This window comes from Amblyraja radiata, chromosome 10 (genome assembly GCF_010909765.2).
Source record: "Amblyraja radiata isolate CabotCenter1 chromosome 10, sAmbRad1.1.pri, whole genome shotgun sequence".
NCBI lineage: Eukaryota > Metazoa > Chordata > Chondrichthyes > Rajiformes > Rajidae > Amblyraja > Amblyraja radiata.
Window position 1 is genome coordinate 39,358,791 of NC_045965.1, and position 16,912 is coordinate 39,375,702.

Below are 16,912 nucleotides of genomic sequence, written 5' to 3' on the forward strand. Positions count from 1 at the left end.
GGAGGAGCAAGTAAACTTCTGACTCACTAGGAAGGGCTTTGGGGACCCTGAATGGAGGTGAGGCAGGAAGTATAGTGATAGGTGTTGCACCTCCTGTGGTTGCAGGGAAACATACTTGGCGGGGGCGGGGGGGGGGGGGGGGGGGGGGGGTGGGGGGGGCATGTCCGTTTGGAGCATTTTGGTTATAAGGAGCAGTTGGATAGACTGGATTTCCTTTCTCTGTAGCAAAGGAAGCTGAGGAAGCTTGATGGAGGAATACAACATTTATGGGGATAGATAGGGTACATAGTAAGCAGACTATGCTGGAGAAACTTAGCGGGTGAGGCAGCATCTATGGAGCGAAGGAAATAGGCAACGTTTCGGGTCGAAACCGTTGCCTATTTCATTTGCTCCATAGATGCTGTCTCACCCGCTGAGTTTCTCCAGCATTTTTGTCTACCTTTGATTTTCCAGCATCTGCAGTTCCTTCTTATACATAGTTAGCAGTTTGTTTGTTTTTTCAAATGGTGGGGTATCTAAAACAAAATGGTGTGTGTTTAAGATAAATTGAGGAGATCAAAAAAACCCATTATTTTTCACAGAGATTGGAGTCTGGAATATAGAGTCTGGTAAGATGGTGGAGGCGGATATTCTCATGACAATTTCACAAGCATCTGGGCATGTGCTTGAGTCATCGAGGCACAAGATTGTGGACCTAAGTTGGATAAATGGGTTTAGTATAGATGGGTGCATCTTGACGGTATGGACATAGCATGCTGAAGGGCCTGTTTTTCAGCTGAAATTGTTATTGGAATCTTGCTGTACTTTGGTTTTACCACATTACCACACATATTGTGATTGTTTAAGAAGTCTGCTCACCTCTACCTTCTCGTGGCAATTAGATTCACTTGCCTGTGATTCACACACCCCATAAAGGAATTAAAAAAGTACTTTGTTGCCTGTTGTCCTTGGAAAGCCCCAAAGCTTTGTCGTGAAGGATAAGATAAATGCTTTTCTACAGAGAGTTGTGTGCCAGGTACTGAAGGGCATTTCTTCAGGGCATCGTTTGATCCATATTTAGGAGGATTATAGGCATTTTTAATCTAATACAGCATATCTCGAAGAACAAGCTGAAGTCCTTTCCTCTTGTGCAAGTTTTCTTTAACACTCACACAGAATTAAGCCATCCGGTTTTGTGCATTTCAGTTTGAAACTTCTGGAAGTGAAGATTAGCAAGCAAGGAAGGAGAAGTTGCTCAAAGTAAACCGAGAAGTGATAGAGATATGGCTAACAGACTTGGCAGAAGTTAATATCATGGTCATGGGTGATATAAGATATTCAAATGAATAATAAGGTGTACATTTTAAAACTCTCTGGAAACATCCATCCTTATTTGGTCATTGCTGAGTGTAATACGGTGAATTCAATTTGAGATTGGTGGGGGAAAATGTCAGCAATGGACTATTTATGGAAAATAAATATCCATGCTTAAAAGAGCAAAAAATAATGGGATTTAATTGCAAATACAATTAATTATTTGGCAATGTGGATGCTGGTTAATGGTAAGTTTTCCATTTCTATTGATTCTATTATTGTTTTATAAAAATTTCCAATAATGTTTATTTTCACAGCCCGTGATGCTGATGAGAGAGAGCAGTGGATTCATGCATTAGAGGAAACTATTCTGCGTCACACTCTGCAGATCAGGGTGAGTCTTTATAGTTATAAATTGCAATATGTCTATGGGAATTAATTTCTAGGTCACTTTCAGGAAAAACGGGTTTTGGCAGTTAGATGTTATAGCTAGTTCACTGCTCGTGTGCATTATCTATAGAGTATAATAACTGATGAGCACTTTATAGGTTGACCCTTTGTTATTGGAGTAATGTGAAACTCAGCAGGATATTGCACAGTGAAGGTAAAGGATTCATTTGGAATATTTTGAAGGGTGAGTTTTTATTCTTTGGTATTCAAAGTGGACAGTTCACAGAACCGACCATGTTTTCTCAAGTTGGTGATTTCTAAAGGAGAAAAAGTAAGGCTTCCATCTCACAACATTTTCAATCAATTTGGTTTTAATCTACTTGCACAAATCTGTCGTCTAATAAAAATATAGGCCTAGATAATGCTGTAAAATCTGAAATAAACAGTTAGGTGTTGGTCTTGCTTAATTTAACGGCAGTGGATTAGGAGGTCAGATGCATTCCGTTTGATTCTAGTTCCTTCCTCACCTCTACAAAGAATTGGTTCGGAAGTCGGAGAGAAGCTGATCAGCAAGGAGATCATTGCCAACACTTCTGTGGACAACTACCAACCTGAAGTAAATGAGTATCTTTGGGTAGCTAATGTACACATTGTGATTTTTGGGTACAGTTGCCTCACTCACTGCATTGGTGGGACCATTTGCTGGTATGTGCAGTCAATGCAAGGGAAGGCACATGTGTTGTGGGAAATTATGATGTCCGTCAACTGGCAAAACTGATTTGGCATCAATCCAGGCTTTTTGGAACTGGATGCTCTGGCTAAGGCTTCCGTTAACCTTGCAGTGCTGTAACAGAAAAAGTTTCTCACTCCTGCACTAGCATCATTCGCTATCCATCCCCCAACTTCCATTCACTCATCCCATTGCCATTCAAAGAGATTATCTATATGCATTGTTGTTAATTGTTGATTTATTTCTACTGATTGTATGTTTATACAAGTGTTTCTTTAAAGTTGCTGAAGTCTACAGAGAGTTGTGAGCCAGGTGCTGTAGAGCATTTATTAACTTTGTACGTCAGTTGCTTCATATTTAGGAGAATTATAGGCATTTTATGTTGAATACAGCATATCTCGAAGAACAAGCTGAAGACTTGCAGCACAGGACCAGCTGCTGGACGAGGGAGTAGGAATAGTGGGAGGTGCAGGCCATATTTTTTCAGGGAATGTGTTAGATATCTGTGCTTCAGTAAGAGTATCCTATTGAAATCTCTCCCCCCCCCCCCCCCCCCTCCAATCACATCTACAATCTCAGAGTGGGGACAGTAATGCTAGTAGCTCTTAGGTTGCCATGGCAATGAACTTTGGTGTCAGTTTTTTTGGATTGGAGCTGGAGATATGTATAAAGACTCATGATATGGTTGAGCCAGAGGTCCAAATCAGCAAGTTATAGAAAATATCACATCAGTTATTCGTTTATAATCACTTAATGGACATGGACAACATTTATGAGCATTTATCACTCATCCCAAACAAACCTCGAAGGTGAAGGTAAGCCTTCTTCCTAAGATACTGCAGTCCATGTGATGAAAGTATTCATTCAGGGAAGGGAATTCTAGTTTTGGTATCTTTGAGGGGATGACATTATATTTCCAAGTCAGATTAGTGTGTGATTCGGAGGAGAACGGGAGGTGATGGCTTTGCATGCGCTTGCTGCCTTTGCTATATGCGTTGGTCACAGTTTAATTTAGTTTAGTTTAGAAATATAGTATGGATACAAGCCCTTCGGCCCACCGATTCTGTGCTGGCCAGCTATCCCTGTACACTCGCACTATCCTACACAATAGGAACAATTAACAGAAGCCAGTTAACCTACAAACTTGTACATCTTTGGAGTATGGGAGGATATCGGAGCACCCGAGGAAAACCCACACAGTTGCGGGGAGAATGTGCAAACTCTACAAACCGTAACCTTAGTCAGGATCAAACCCGGGTTTCTGGTGCAGTAAGGCAACAACTCTACCGCTGCGGCACCGTGTCGCCCCACAGGTTTTAGAAGCCTTCATGAGTTGCAGTACATTTTGTAGACAGAACACATGATTGCACTGGTGAAGGTGGAGAGGAGATTTACCAGGATTTGTTTGGGATGAAGAAGAGCAACTAGATCATCTGAGTTTGTTTTCCTTGAAACCGAGAGGAAACTTGATTGAAGATACAAAATTGGGGGAGCATAGATAGGGTAGATGGTTGGAAACGTTTTCCCTTTAACAGAAGTACCTGAAACTATAGTTCATAGATTAGGTGAAGGGGATCTGAGGAGGTGGTTTGTATGTGGGCTGACTACCTGAGTAGTTGTTGGGGACAGGTACTCTTGCAGCATTTAAGAAGTATGTAGAGGAATATTTCAATCATCATGACAGAAAACTAAGTAGCAAGAGATAGTAAATGGAATTAGTACAGATGAATATTTGTTAGTCAGCATGGTCGTGTGGGTCAATATCCAAGAAGAGAGTGTAACTAATTATCCTTGTCATTCAGTGTTATTACTGTCACCTCATCTGTGTCCTGGAGGTTGCCATTGACCAGAAATTTACACTAAAACCACCTACTAATAATAAGAGTAACTCAAAATATTTTAATCATCTTCAAGTGGCATGTCACGTGTGTGATATGTGCAATCCAATCCTTGGGGACATTTCCAGAAATAGGGATATTTTGGCAGACTCCAACAGATCTCTGTAGTCACCATTTGCTCTTAATATACCTAAGGCAACTTTTCCATTGCACATATTCTAGTGAAACATCATATACTTTTGGGTAGATTCTAAATAGATACTCTGCTAAAATGTATTTGTCCATGGTATTTTTGTTCACCATTTAGTTTATTTCAAATCTATATTTTTGGAAGAATACATATTACCTTGCATTAAGCACAAGAGAAAATTTACAGATTTGTTACCGGAAGCCCCTTCTGAAAGTAATTGCCACATTTAAGTAATTGTCTTGCCATTATTACCTGTTACCACTAACAACACAATTTGTTAGTAATTGATTAAAACTGTATGTTCTAAATACGTAATGACTAAAGCTGTTAAAGTTCTAAATGCTAAACTAAATGAGTTAACTCTCTCACCGAATTCTATGCTGGATGGAATGTTTTGAGAGATCAGAGATACAAAGAAAACGTTTAATAAAAAAGATTAAATTTAAATTTAAAAAAATCAATTTCATGTTGAAGTTAATTTAATTTCCCATTGAGGTTGTTGTGCATAAGACTTATCACATCGCTAGAAATTCATTCGTAATTTTAACAGCCAAGGCCCTAAATTCTGGTGATAATGGGTGTGTCAGGTGGATACATTTTTTAAAGTATACATTCTTAAGATTGGATGTGTATTTCCACAGATACTTTATGATTCCAGCCTTTCTGTTGATTGCATGATGCCGGCACAAAATAAAATGCAAGTTGGGAATTAAAGACATTAGTTTTCCCTGATTAATAAGTTGGGGGCAGTTGGCGGGTACCCGCAAAGGAATTTCTGTTGACTATGATCGAAGGTCAACATAGTTGGGCATAAAGATTACATACCTTAGCCTGGCGGCATTCAAAGGTTCAAAGGTTATTTATTTGTCACATATACCATAGGTGTAGTGAAATGCTTGTTGCCAACTCAATTCCACTCAGTTACTAGTACAATACTGTAGTCTGGTTACATACAATGAAAGTACAAGATTCTAATATACTGTACCACAATTTTTTGACCCATATTTGATTTAAGATTATTTTAATATTTTTTATTCCTGAGGAATCAGAAGCACAGTGTGAAAATGCAGTAGAGAACCAAATCAATGTTAAAGAATGAAACGTCTCTAATTGTACAGCCCCTTAATGTTAGTACAGGTGCACAACCTTTTATCCGGAGTTCCGGAAACCGAAAAACTCCAAAAACCGGCCATTTTTTCCAGGATGTCGTCTGCACACCAAAGCTCGCGTTTGGCGCCAAACTTGACCCGAAACAACGCACGGTCAACCCAGGTCTGTACTACTGTAGCGGCTGCCTCCTCCCCAGAGACCGGGGAGACACTTAAACATCTGTAAATCATTGCTTAAATGTTAGTCAGTTAGTTTGGAGGGCTTTTATGTGAAGGGGGCGGGGGGTGAAGGGGGAAACTTTAATTCTTAGTCCCCTACCTGGTCGGAGAGGCGGGGAGCGGTCAATGTCTTACCGGGTCGCCGTGCAGTAAGCTCCGGAGCGCTGTGGCCGCCAACTCCCAGCTGGGGCTGCGGGCGTCCGGCCGCGGGCGGCGCCGGTTGTAGCTCCGACCCCGGCAACTCTACCCGTGGCTGCGCGGCGCTCCAAATCCAGCGCCGCCCGCGGCCGGACGCCCGCAGCCCCAGCTCCGCGATGTTGTGTGTTGGCGGCCACAGCGCTCCGGAGCTTACCGCACGGCGACCCGGTACGGCATTGCCCGCACCCCGCTGGTATCCCAGCGCTGCGACGCCGCCGACTAAGAATTAAAGTTTCCCCCTTCACCCGCTCCAGACTTTTCAAGCTGCCTGCGCTACCTACCTAATCTACGCTAAAAATCTTCCATTCGGAAATCCGAAAAATTCCGAAATCCGAAAAATTCCGAAATCCGACAAGTGTCTGGTCCCAAGGCTTTCGGATAAAAGGTTGTGCACCTGTAATTGGTTTACCGAAGGGGTAGATTCCCTGTAAATGTTCTGATATGTGTAATATTGTGCTGAATACATTATAAGAATGGGTACTTTGTAACAGTGCACAGTATTTCCCTGTGTAATGAGTGGCATGCTTTTGGTTATAGTGAAAAATAGCTTTGTAAATCAAAAAATAGATCTCAAAGAGTTGATGGTGTTATCATGAAAATTCTTAAAATGTGATAAATTGAGTTAGCTGGACATGAATATCCTGTAATGCTTTCCACACAGAGTATAAAAGTGACAGTGGACATGTCTACTAGAAAACTGGTTCCAACCCCACTCCTGACTTGCAAGGAGCACTAGCGAGTCCTTGAACCACCGAAAAAAACAACACAGATGTTGAAGAGCCCGCCCAAAACCAGGCTTTGAAAATTTCCCAATTTTAGATGCAGACCAAATATCACATGATCAGCACATGTCATTCATGAGCTTCAACCACATATGGGTGAGGCTCTCTTTAGCCAAGGAGAGAACTGCTTCTCACAATTAACCACACATGATTGCTTATATATGATAGGAGGAGAGGGGGTTGGGAGGCCTTTACACGTCAGTTGCCAAGTCCAAAATGTGCTTTATTGAATTTTATGTAAACTTGAGACAGATCCGAAACGTTGCCTATTCCTTTTCGCCAGAGATGCTGCCTGACTCGCTTAGTCACTCCAGCATTTTTTGTCTATCTTCAGTGTAAACCAGCATCTACTGTTCCTTCTTGCACATTATTTCTTATTCTGGTATCCTGATGGCTTGGCAGAGGCATACCCACGATACACAAAGAAAAAACACATTTTATTTTTGTGGAGCATATATGGGGACAAGTTTTATAGATTTGCTGTGGCATAGATCCTGTCAATCTTCATTGTTCTAGATTCACATGGAACTGAAATCAAGAGTCAAGAGTGTTTTATTGTCATATGCCCCAGATAGAACAATGAAATTCTTACTTGCTGCAGCACAACAGAATATGTAAACATAGTACACTGTAAACAATACGCAGACGCACATGCACACAGACCAATAGCAGTTCAATAATAATAATAGTCTATTGTAGTTCAGAGCTTATTTGTGGTTGTAGAGTTTAATACCCTGACGCTGGAGGGAACAAGCTGTTCCTGAACCTGGACGTTACAGTTTTCAGACTCCTGTCCCTTCTTCCCGATGGCAATGGTGAAATGAGTGTGTGGCCAGGATGGTGTGGGTCTCTGATGCTGGCTGCCTTTTTGAGGCAGCGACTCCGATAAATCCTTTCGATGGTGATGAACTGGGCAGTGTTCACAACTTTTTGCAGTCTTTTCCGCTGCCGGACATTCAGTTGCTGAACAAGCCCATGATGCAACCAATCAATATGCTCTCTACTGTACACCTGTAGAAATGTACAGTGATCCCTGGAATCACTATAATATGTTTTTATGTACACTCTGTTTACTCTACATTCGCTACTACCTTGCTAAAAAGCAGTGCTTAAAATTGAACATCATATGCTAGTTGCAGCCTAACGATTGTTTTGTTTTCCTGCTGTTATATTCTCTACCTCTATGAATAAACTGCAGGATTTTGTTTTAATTTCTGTCTAAACAGATGCAATCAGAATGTTTGCATCCATATGCTATCTCTCTGTTCTTGCACCACCTATTCTTCCAGCAAAATCTATCACTTTTCATGAAATTATATATCTTTCTTATTGTGCCTAGTGCGGCCAAATATTTAATATATAATAATAATGGATGGGATTTATATAGCGCCTTTCTAATGCTCAAGGTGCTTTACATCGCATTATTCATTCACTCCTCAGTCACACTCGGTGGTGGTAAGCTACTTCTGTAGCCACAGCTGCCCTGGGGCAGACTGACGGAAGCGTGGCTGCCAATCTGCGCCTATAGTTCAATATAGTTCAAACACCAGTTCCTGGAGCTTTAAACAAAACGCTGTCGGCCACAGCGCCATAAGCCATTGAACACAGACATCAACCTATCCACGTTCCTGGCCCCTAGTGTTCTGGACTAATCCTGGCTCAGCCCACTCTCCAAACACTGGATTTGGCCACATTTTGGACCCATGGTCACATTCTGAACTAGTGACTAAGCCTGACACTGAGCAATTAGAGATTCCAAACAATCGTTATTAATATTATCATATTTTTACTGTGTTTAGTGCTAAAGACCTTGATCAGGGTGTTGTCCGTGCAGAGTTGTACCTGTGCGGGTTTCCTCGGGTGCTCCGGTTTCCACCCACATACCAAAGACGTGCAGATTTGTACGTTAATTGGCCTCTGCAAATTGCCCTAGTGTGCAGTGAATGGATGAGAAATTAGGATAAATAGAACTAGTGTGATCGATGGTCGGCGTAGATTTGGTCAACCGAAGGGACTGTTTCTATGCTGTATAACTAAACTGAATTATAGATACCCATTCAAGTCTCACAACTTAATATGTCCAGTTATTTGCATCTAGCTAAAAGTAATAGCTATTAATTTCAATTTAGGACATGCCAGGTCTCACCTATTAAGTTTAGTTTTGAGATACAGCACGGAAACAGGCCCTTCGGCCCACTGGGTCCGAGTCGATCCCCGCATATTAACACTACCCTACACACTAGGGACAATTTTTTACATTTACCAAGCCAATTAACCTAATTGGACTGTGGGAGGAAACCGAAGATCTCGGAGAAAACCCCATGATGGTCACGGGAAGAACGTACAAACTCGGTACAGACAGCACCTGTAGTTGGGATCGAATCGGGTCTCCGGCGCTGCATTTGCTGCAACTTCACCGCTGCGCCGTTGTGCCACCCTACTAAGTGCTACAACTAGTTGAGACAGGAAGAGCTATTTAGTAACAATTAGTGTGCGGCACATTGGTGCAGCGGTAGAGTTACTGCCTTACAGCGCCAGAGACCCAGGTTTGATCTTGACTACGGGTGCTATTTGTACGGAGTTTGTACGCTCAGCTGGTGACCGCGTGGGTGTTCCCCGGGTGCTCCTGTTTCCTTCCACATTCCAAAGACGTGCAGGTTTGTAGGTTAATTGGCTCCTGTAAATTGTCCCTCGTGTGTAGGATAGAACTAGTGTACTGGTGATTGTTGGTTGGTGTAGACTCGCTGGGGTGAATTACCTGTTTCTATGCTCTCTCTCAACTAAACTGAACTAAACAGCTGTATTCACTCGTTGAATGACAGGAAATCTTTATCTTTAATTCCAGACATGTTTAAAATCAATTATTGAAGCTGCTGAGATTCTCTTTTCTGTTGGTCTAAATGTATCTTCTATTCAATTTGATAATCAGGAAAAACAGATACATTTTGATTACCCCCCCCCCCCCCCCCCCCCCCAATTACAGGGGGTTTCTGTTTTAAAAGCAGTTGACACAATTTTGCAGGTAATCTTATTTGCCGTATAATAGTCATGTTGCTTACACACTTTATGATACTGGTTTAGTTTAGTTTATTGTCTCGTGTACTGAGGTACAATGAAAAGCTTTTTTGTTGTGTGCTATCCAGTCAGCAGAAAGTCTAGACATGACTATAATCAAGTCAACCACAGTGTACAGATACAGGATAAAAGGAAAAACGTTTAGTGCAAGATAAAATCCAGTAATGTCCCATTAATGTTCCATCTTGTTGGCGATAGGATGCTTTGAGTATGTGCCTAATGACAGCTGGGAAGAAACTGTCCCTGAATCTGGAGGTATGCACTTTTACACTTCTGTACCTGTTGCTTGATGAGAGAGGGGATCATTGAGAGTGTCTGGGAAGAGACTCATCCTAGATTAAGCTGGTGGCCTTGCTGAGGCAGTGTGAAATATAGATGGAGTTCAGGTAAGGGAGGTTGGGTTGCGTGATGGTCTCAGCCGCGTCCACAACTCTGCAATTTCTTGCAGTCTGGATGGAGCTGTTCCTAAACCATGCTGTGATACACCCGATAAAATGTTTTCTACAGTGCATCTATAGATGTTGGTAAAGGTTGTTAGGGACTTGCCGAACTCTCTAAGTCTTCCAAGGAAGTAGGGACGTTGGTGTGCTTTCTTGGCCGTTGCTTCGATATGGCCGGTCCAGGACAAGTTGCTGGTGATATTTACTCCTCGGTAGACCTAATCCAGGTGGCTATATTGTTGATATCTATATTACTAAAACTCTGTTCTTGACCGGTTTTGGCGATCTGTGCTGCGATTTCCGGTTAATATAATATCAAGCGGGGTAATTAGCGTGAGTGCGGGGGGGGGGGGGCGGGTGATTGTTAGTGTGTGACGCTGCATGCCGACTCCCCCCTCCCACAACCGCACGTTGGGGGAACAGACCCAACGGGTCAGCACTTGGTCTAGTAACATATAAAACTTTGGCGACCACACATTTCACTGTACCAATTGGTACATGTGACAAATAAATGTATCTTGTAAAATATTGTGTGTAACATAACAATGCTGTTAAGGCTTTGGGCTAACAGGCATATATTATAGCGAAAGTATTCTTGTAGTGAAAGATTAACTAAAATGTTGTTTAAGATCACTCTTTAAAATATTTATTCTAAGCATGTGAATATCACCGACTAGGCAGCATTTATTGTCACCTATTCCTTTTCTCCAGAGATGCTGCCTGACCCGCTGAGTCACTCCAGCATTTAGTGTCTATCTTCAGCATTTATTGTTTATCCTATTTCGCTCTGAATAGAAGTAGCTCAATATTTCTACAGTTACCCCGGTACATTGACTAGACCAGCTCAGGTTGGTTGATTTCCGTTCCTGAAGGACAATGGTAAACCAGATGGATCTCTATGACAATCAATTTGTTTCACAGTCGCCATGCTATCAACATTTTCTTTTGAATATTTGATCATTAAATCTACTGAAATGAGTATAATAAGAACCGAAATTCCTACATTCGATATTAAGGGGTTAGCGATGTGGTGAAAAGTGGATCAGAGCTTCAGCTATGATCTAACTGCATGGCACAAGGGATTGAATGACTGTTCAAGTTCTTATGTTCTTATAAGATAAAAGATACATTTATTTGTCACATGTACCAATTGGTACAGTGAAATGTGTGGTTGTCATACAGCCATACTAAGGAAGACGCCTTAAATTTGTGGAATACATTGACAGCATGGACTGAAGTTAAAGCATCCTAGGTGCAAAAGGTGGTAACAAGCGGCAGTTGATGCTAGGGGAATTGGAAATGTGAGTTTGATGTACTGTGATAACTGGTAACCAATTGTCTTGCAGTCATCAACATTCTGTATTTGAATAAAAAGGTTAAAATGTTTATCAAATAGGACTCTGGTGTTGAGGGTTCACTTCAGGTCCTCAGCCTTTATTTTGTACTTGGTACTACAGGGACCATGATAACAGTTGTACATTGCAGAGCATATTGCTAAGTGCAGTGAAATGCATTCATACTGAGCAAGTGTGCGACTGAAATTTGAAAGCTTTTAAAAAAAATGTTTTTTTTGTTATTACATACTGATAAAATTGGTAAAATTTAGCGCGGTGCAATTTTGTTTGCAATAAGATTAGTTTTTGAAACGCTTGTTTAAACGAGAACAATGCTCGCCTCCCTAAAATGTAAACAAATAATAACATGATCTGATGGAGCGATCCTAGACCAATCAGCGCAAACTCTTATAATGTACAGGTTCTTAAACCAATCGGGAAGCTGCTGCCTGCAGATTCTTTAATTAATAGATTAGCAAATAGAGGAAGTACTGTTTTGTGTGGCCTCTAGAGCAACGGTGTTCAAAATGTTTATGCACAGAGTTCTTTGTTGAAAGAGAGCAAATAATTTTACTTTTGGAAAGACTATATAAAGGAACAAGGTAGTGTTAACTCTGGATTGAAATAGGTGAAAACATGGCTGTGAAAGGATTCACCGGTGTAAGTTGCAAAGACCTCCGACTGGGAAGTAGGCCACGTTGCTTTCTGTGTTTGATTTAGTGCCTGTGGTTATTCCACAGCGTCTAATTCTTTTGGAACTGTAAAATGGCTACAGTTTTGTTAGAGTAATAATGATTGTAGTTTTGCGTGCACCTTGCCTGTATTTGCGTGCTCTCTAAATTAAGGATGTGGCAGTGCTGTTGTGCATGTTGAAATCGCTGACTAAAGCCTTTTCTAAAGAAATGTTGTGGTTCACGGAATTTTAATCACTGTACTCTTTGTATCGGTGGGAAATAGTTGCTCTCGTCTTGCTCCTCCCACTTCTATATAGTTATTATGACACCGGTGGTGTGTATAATCTGGCTGTAATTCTATAATTTTTAAACATTTCAGTTAACTATTTATATGTAATAAATTCTAAGCGGGAATGGTGTCATCTAAGCCTTTATTTGACAGATGTGTTTTAAGCATACGTAGGTAATATTTAGTTTTGATGAATGTATTGTTCCCCTTGGAAGTATGCATTTAGGTAAGATTATTTTGAAGTTATATTTACTGATCTTCACTTACATGAATCTTTTTCTAATACTTGCATGAGAATTCTAATGAAAACACGTTTTTTCACTCCATTTGTTTGCAGTCTGCTGGGAGAACGCAACGGGTAAGGTAGCATCTACGGAGAAAATGACAGGTGACATTTTTGGTCAGGACCCTTCTTCAGATAATTCAATCTGATGAAGGGTCACTGCTGAATGTGTCTGTCTATTTCCTCCACAGATGCTGCCTGGCTCGCTGAATTCCTCCAGCACTTTTTTTTGCTCAAGATGCAGTTTCTTGTGTCTCCAACTTGTTTGTGCTTGTGGTGCAAGGGTACTATTTACTTTCAGATATCTTCCTTACTACCCATTGTCCATGTGTTGATCTTGACAATTAGTATTGAGAACAATTACTGCCATGCTTGATCCTGATTTCAGGAAATTCATAAACTGCATTTCTAGCTGGAATGACTGGTTGCTGCATAGGAACAAAAGCATGTGAATATATGAGGTAACTTTTCAGCTACTTCATCAGTGCAGTAATCTACAAGAACATCTTCCTATGTAGTTTAGAACACAATCTAATTTTCATTCCATTAAGTTTAATAAGCGAGTTTATTCCCACTGTGCATGCCCAGGTCTTAGGTCACTAGCTATAAAACAGTCTTGGCAACGGTGGTGCTGCATTGTGTGCAGGCTTGCATTTTGACTGTAGTCGGGGTCGGCTCTCCGTCGTTGTGGGTGCTGTTGGGTTGCTGTTGGGACGTCCCTGTCCGGAGGTGTCCGGGGTGGCCCTGAGCTGGCGGGGCGGTCCTGGACTTGCAGCTGCTGGTTCCAGCCCGGCTCTGCCTATGGCCGGCAGCCCTCCACCTCCACCCCCCCCCCCCTCAGTCCGACACAGAGATCCTGCTGAAGATGGGCAGCCGCCGGATTGTGGGTACTGTTGGTGATGGTGGTGCTTGCGGCAGCAGCAACCTCCTCCCCCTCCCTTGCCCAGTCCCAAGCCCAGAGTCCAAGGCCAGCTCTATCTCCAGGTCGGGGCTGAAGGTAGTCCGCAGCACGGCACAGTCGAGTGCCAGGCCGGAGGAGGCTGAGCCCAGGCTGCCGCTCTAGCGCAGGCAAGACCGAGGCCCACACCCCTCCTCGGGGTTGTGGATGAAGTGGCAGCGGGTACCCTACGGGCATAAGCCGGTGGTGTGCAAGGTACGGCTTGTACTTGGGGTAGCGGCTGAGGCCGTGGGCGAACTGGCACTTGTCGCCGTAGCAACCCATCGGAGCGGGTTCCTCTGGAGTTGGAGTGGGTTAGACGCTGGCTGTGGGTCTGGGGCCGCTGGTGTTGTCGGTCCGATCTGTCAGTTGGCCCGGTGGGAGAGGCGGAGGTGAGCTGGGGTTTGCACTTCTCCACCCTGGGCCTTGGGGCCATTGTCCTATCGGTCTGGATGCCACTGGGTGGGGATGGGACACTCGAGTGGGGGGGGGGGATTGGAACGACGACCAGGGACGGTCCAGTGGCGGTTTGGCAGCGCTTGCGGGTCTCCCTCCGCCCGGTCTCCCCCCGGCCGGCCGGCCCGGTCTTACCCCCCACCCCCCACCCCCCCGGTCTCCCACTGAAAAAAGACAAAAAAACGGACCAAAAGTATACTCACTGTATCTATAGCGCTGAGATCTATTTACCATTATAGACAATAGGTGCAGGAGTGCCCTGTACAACTGCAGAAGGACTTCTTTGCTCCTATACTCGACTCCTCTTGTTATAAAGGCCAACATGCCATTCGCTTACTTTACTGCCTGCTGTACGTGCATGCTTACTTTCATAGACTGATGAACAAGGACCCCCAGATCCCGTTGTACTTCCCCTTTTCCCAACTTGACGCCATTGAGATAGTAATCTGCCTTCCTGTTTTTGCTACCGCAGTGGATAACCTCACATTTATCCACATTAAACTTCATCTGCCATACGTCAGCTTTCGACCTTTGACAAGTCCCATGATTACTTGCGTTTTTCGGAATACCAAACTCGCTTATTGGAATGAAAAATATGTCAAATGTTCCTTTCTGCCAGAGGGTGATGAATGCAAACAAATCACTCTGTCTTTTTTTTACGCTCGCCCAGGGTCCACATGGCCCTAATAAAATGACTTATTAACTTACTAATAAACACTGAATTTTAATCCAGATTTGAAATAAAACAAAAATTATAGTTAGTTTTTCATGGTATTAATTAAACTCATTTTCAATAACAATATTTAAAATTTTTACCCAATTGACATCAGGATGCCTGTTTCACAATGAATGATTCTTGCGGTATTTAATGTTTTACTGTTTCAGTTCTGTGTGGGGTGACTGAAACAGAAGCAGTTCCAGTAAAAATAGTTTTGTTCCTGCTTTTTTATAGACAATAGGGTGCAGGAGTAGGCCATTCAGCTTTTCGAACCAGCACCGCCATTCACTGTGATCATGGCTGATCACATTATCCACAATCAGTGCCCCGTTCCTGAATTGATGATGTTGGAGGAGGTGCATGTGAACCTCTGCCGCATCTGGAAAGACTGCTGAGGCCCTTGGATGGAGTCAAGGGGGGAGGTAAAGCGACAAGTGTAGCATTTCCTGCGGTTGCAAAGGAAAGTTCCAGGGGAGGGGATGGGAAGGGAAGAATTGACCAGGGAGTTACGGAGGGAGAGGTCTCTGTGGAAAGCCGACAGGGGATGAGATGGGAAGATGTGGCCAGTGGTGGGATCCTGTTGGAAGTGGCGAAAATGTCGGCGGATTATCTGTTGTATATGACGGCTGGTAGGGTGGAAGGTGAGGACTCGCCTTCATCCCCACTCGTAACAAGGGGGACTCTGCCCTTGTTATGAGTGGGGGGGGGGGGGGGGGGATGGGGAGTGAGTGCAGAGTTACGGGGTATAGAAGAGAAATCTGCAACCAAAAGGATACAGACACAAAATGTGAGTTGCAAACAATCTGCTGGAGGAACTTGTCATGTCAAGCAGCATCTGTGGGTGGAAAGAAACATTCCTTTCCACCCACAGATGCTGCTCGACCCACTCAGTTAATTCACCGGATTGTTTGTTGCTCCAGGTTCCAGCATCTGCAGTGTGTGTCTCAAGAGAAAGTGAGTTTTCTGAAATTTATTGAATTTGATATTGAGTCTCAAAGACCACAAGGCGCCAGATGAGATGCTGTACTTAAAGCTTATGTTGTACCTTGTTGGAACACTGCAGGAGGCTACAGACAAGGTTGGAATGGAAGTGGAATCCAGACTTAAAGTGGAAGATCAGGGTAGTCCCTGCAGGCTGAATGGAGATGCTCCATAGAGTGAATGGTTCGGGAGGTGGCATTCCAAAGCCTCCGGAACTCGGCCTCAGATCTTATTATGAGCAGCAAGCCATGCCATTCTTTGAAATCTTGAATTGATGTACATATATCTGAAAACATAACAAAGACCAATGCTACTGTTGACTCAAGACTTGATGAATTGAGTGGCTGACCGATTTACAGTGGGAAGGTTGCATGTTAGTTCATTGGCCTGTGCAGAATTATATTTCAATAGAAATGATGGCTAGGCATTGTGATTGGTCTTAAGTATACCAAGTTAGAGAGATGATAATCATTCAGGTCTTTCTACATTTGGCACACGGTTTGTTTGAGCTTGGCATGTTCTGATATGGCAGACTATCTTGTTAAACCCATGATGAGGGGCAGGAAGGTGTCGGCAAAGAGTGGACCAGTGTCACATTCTGCGGGGCTCTCCCCAGAACATGCAGTCAGACTTTGACTTGAGGACAAGCATTATCTGGAGCTTTGGATTCTATCGGGCCAGTAATACAGTACAATCATATGTTGCCTTTTAAATTACAAGATATATAATTTCATTTTCTTACAAAATTTACGTTATAAAGGGTCCATTCCAATTCTTCCAAATATGTGAAAGTTCAAAGGATTTGTGTTGTCAACATGACTACTTATGTTCCTTCCTACGAATGGCAGAATTACTTTCCTCTATCTCGCTCACTCTCTGTCACTAGTTTTGTTTTGGTCATTATTCGTTCTTATCAGTCTTGTGCGCCATTTGATGCCATCATTAGAATACTGTAGAGATGTGGTTAAACTATTGA

The 16,912-nt window shown here is 42.8% G+C and overlaps 1 protein-coding gene across 7 annotated transcripts in view; it reads left to right on the forward strand.

Annotated features, from left to right (window-relative positions):
- osbpl9 (oxysterol binding protein like 9) overlaps positions 1–16,912 on the forward strand; it is a 129,110-nt gene that overhangs the window by 39,901 nt on the left and 72,297 nt on the right. For 3 of the 7 annotated variants that reach the window (XM_033028585.1, XM_033028586.1, XM_033028587.1), the window contains exon 4: positions 1,611–1,687. In XM_033028585.1, coding sequence (XP_032884476.1) covers positions 1,611–1,687 — 77 coding nt within the window. Of the gene's footprint in view, positions 1–1,610; positions 1,688–12,063; positions 12,287–16,912 lie in introns of those variants that run through there. The other 4 variants (XM_033028589.1, XM_033028590.1, XM_033028588.1 and 1 more) reach the window with 4 other exon arrangements.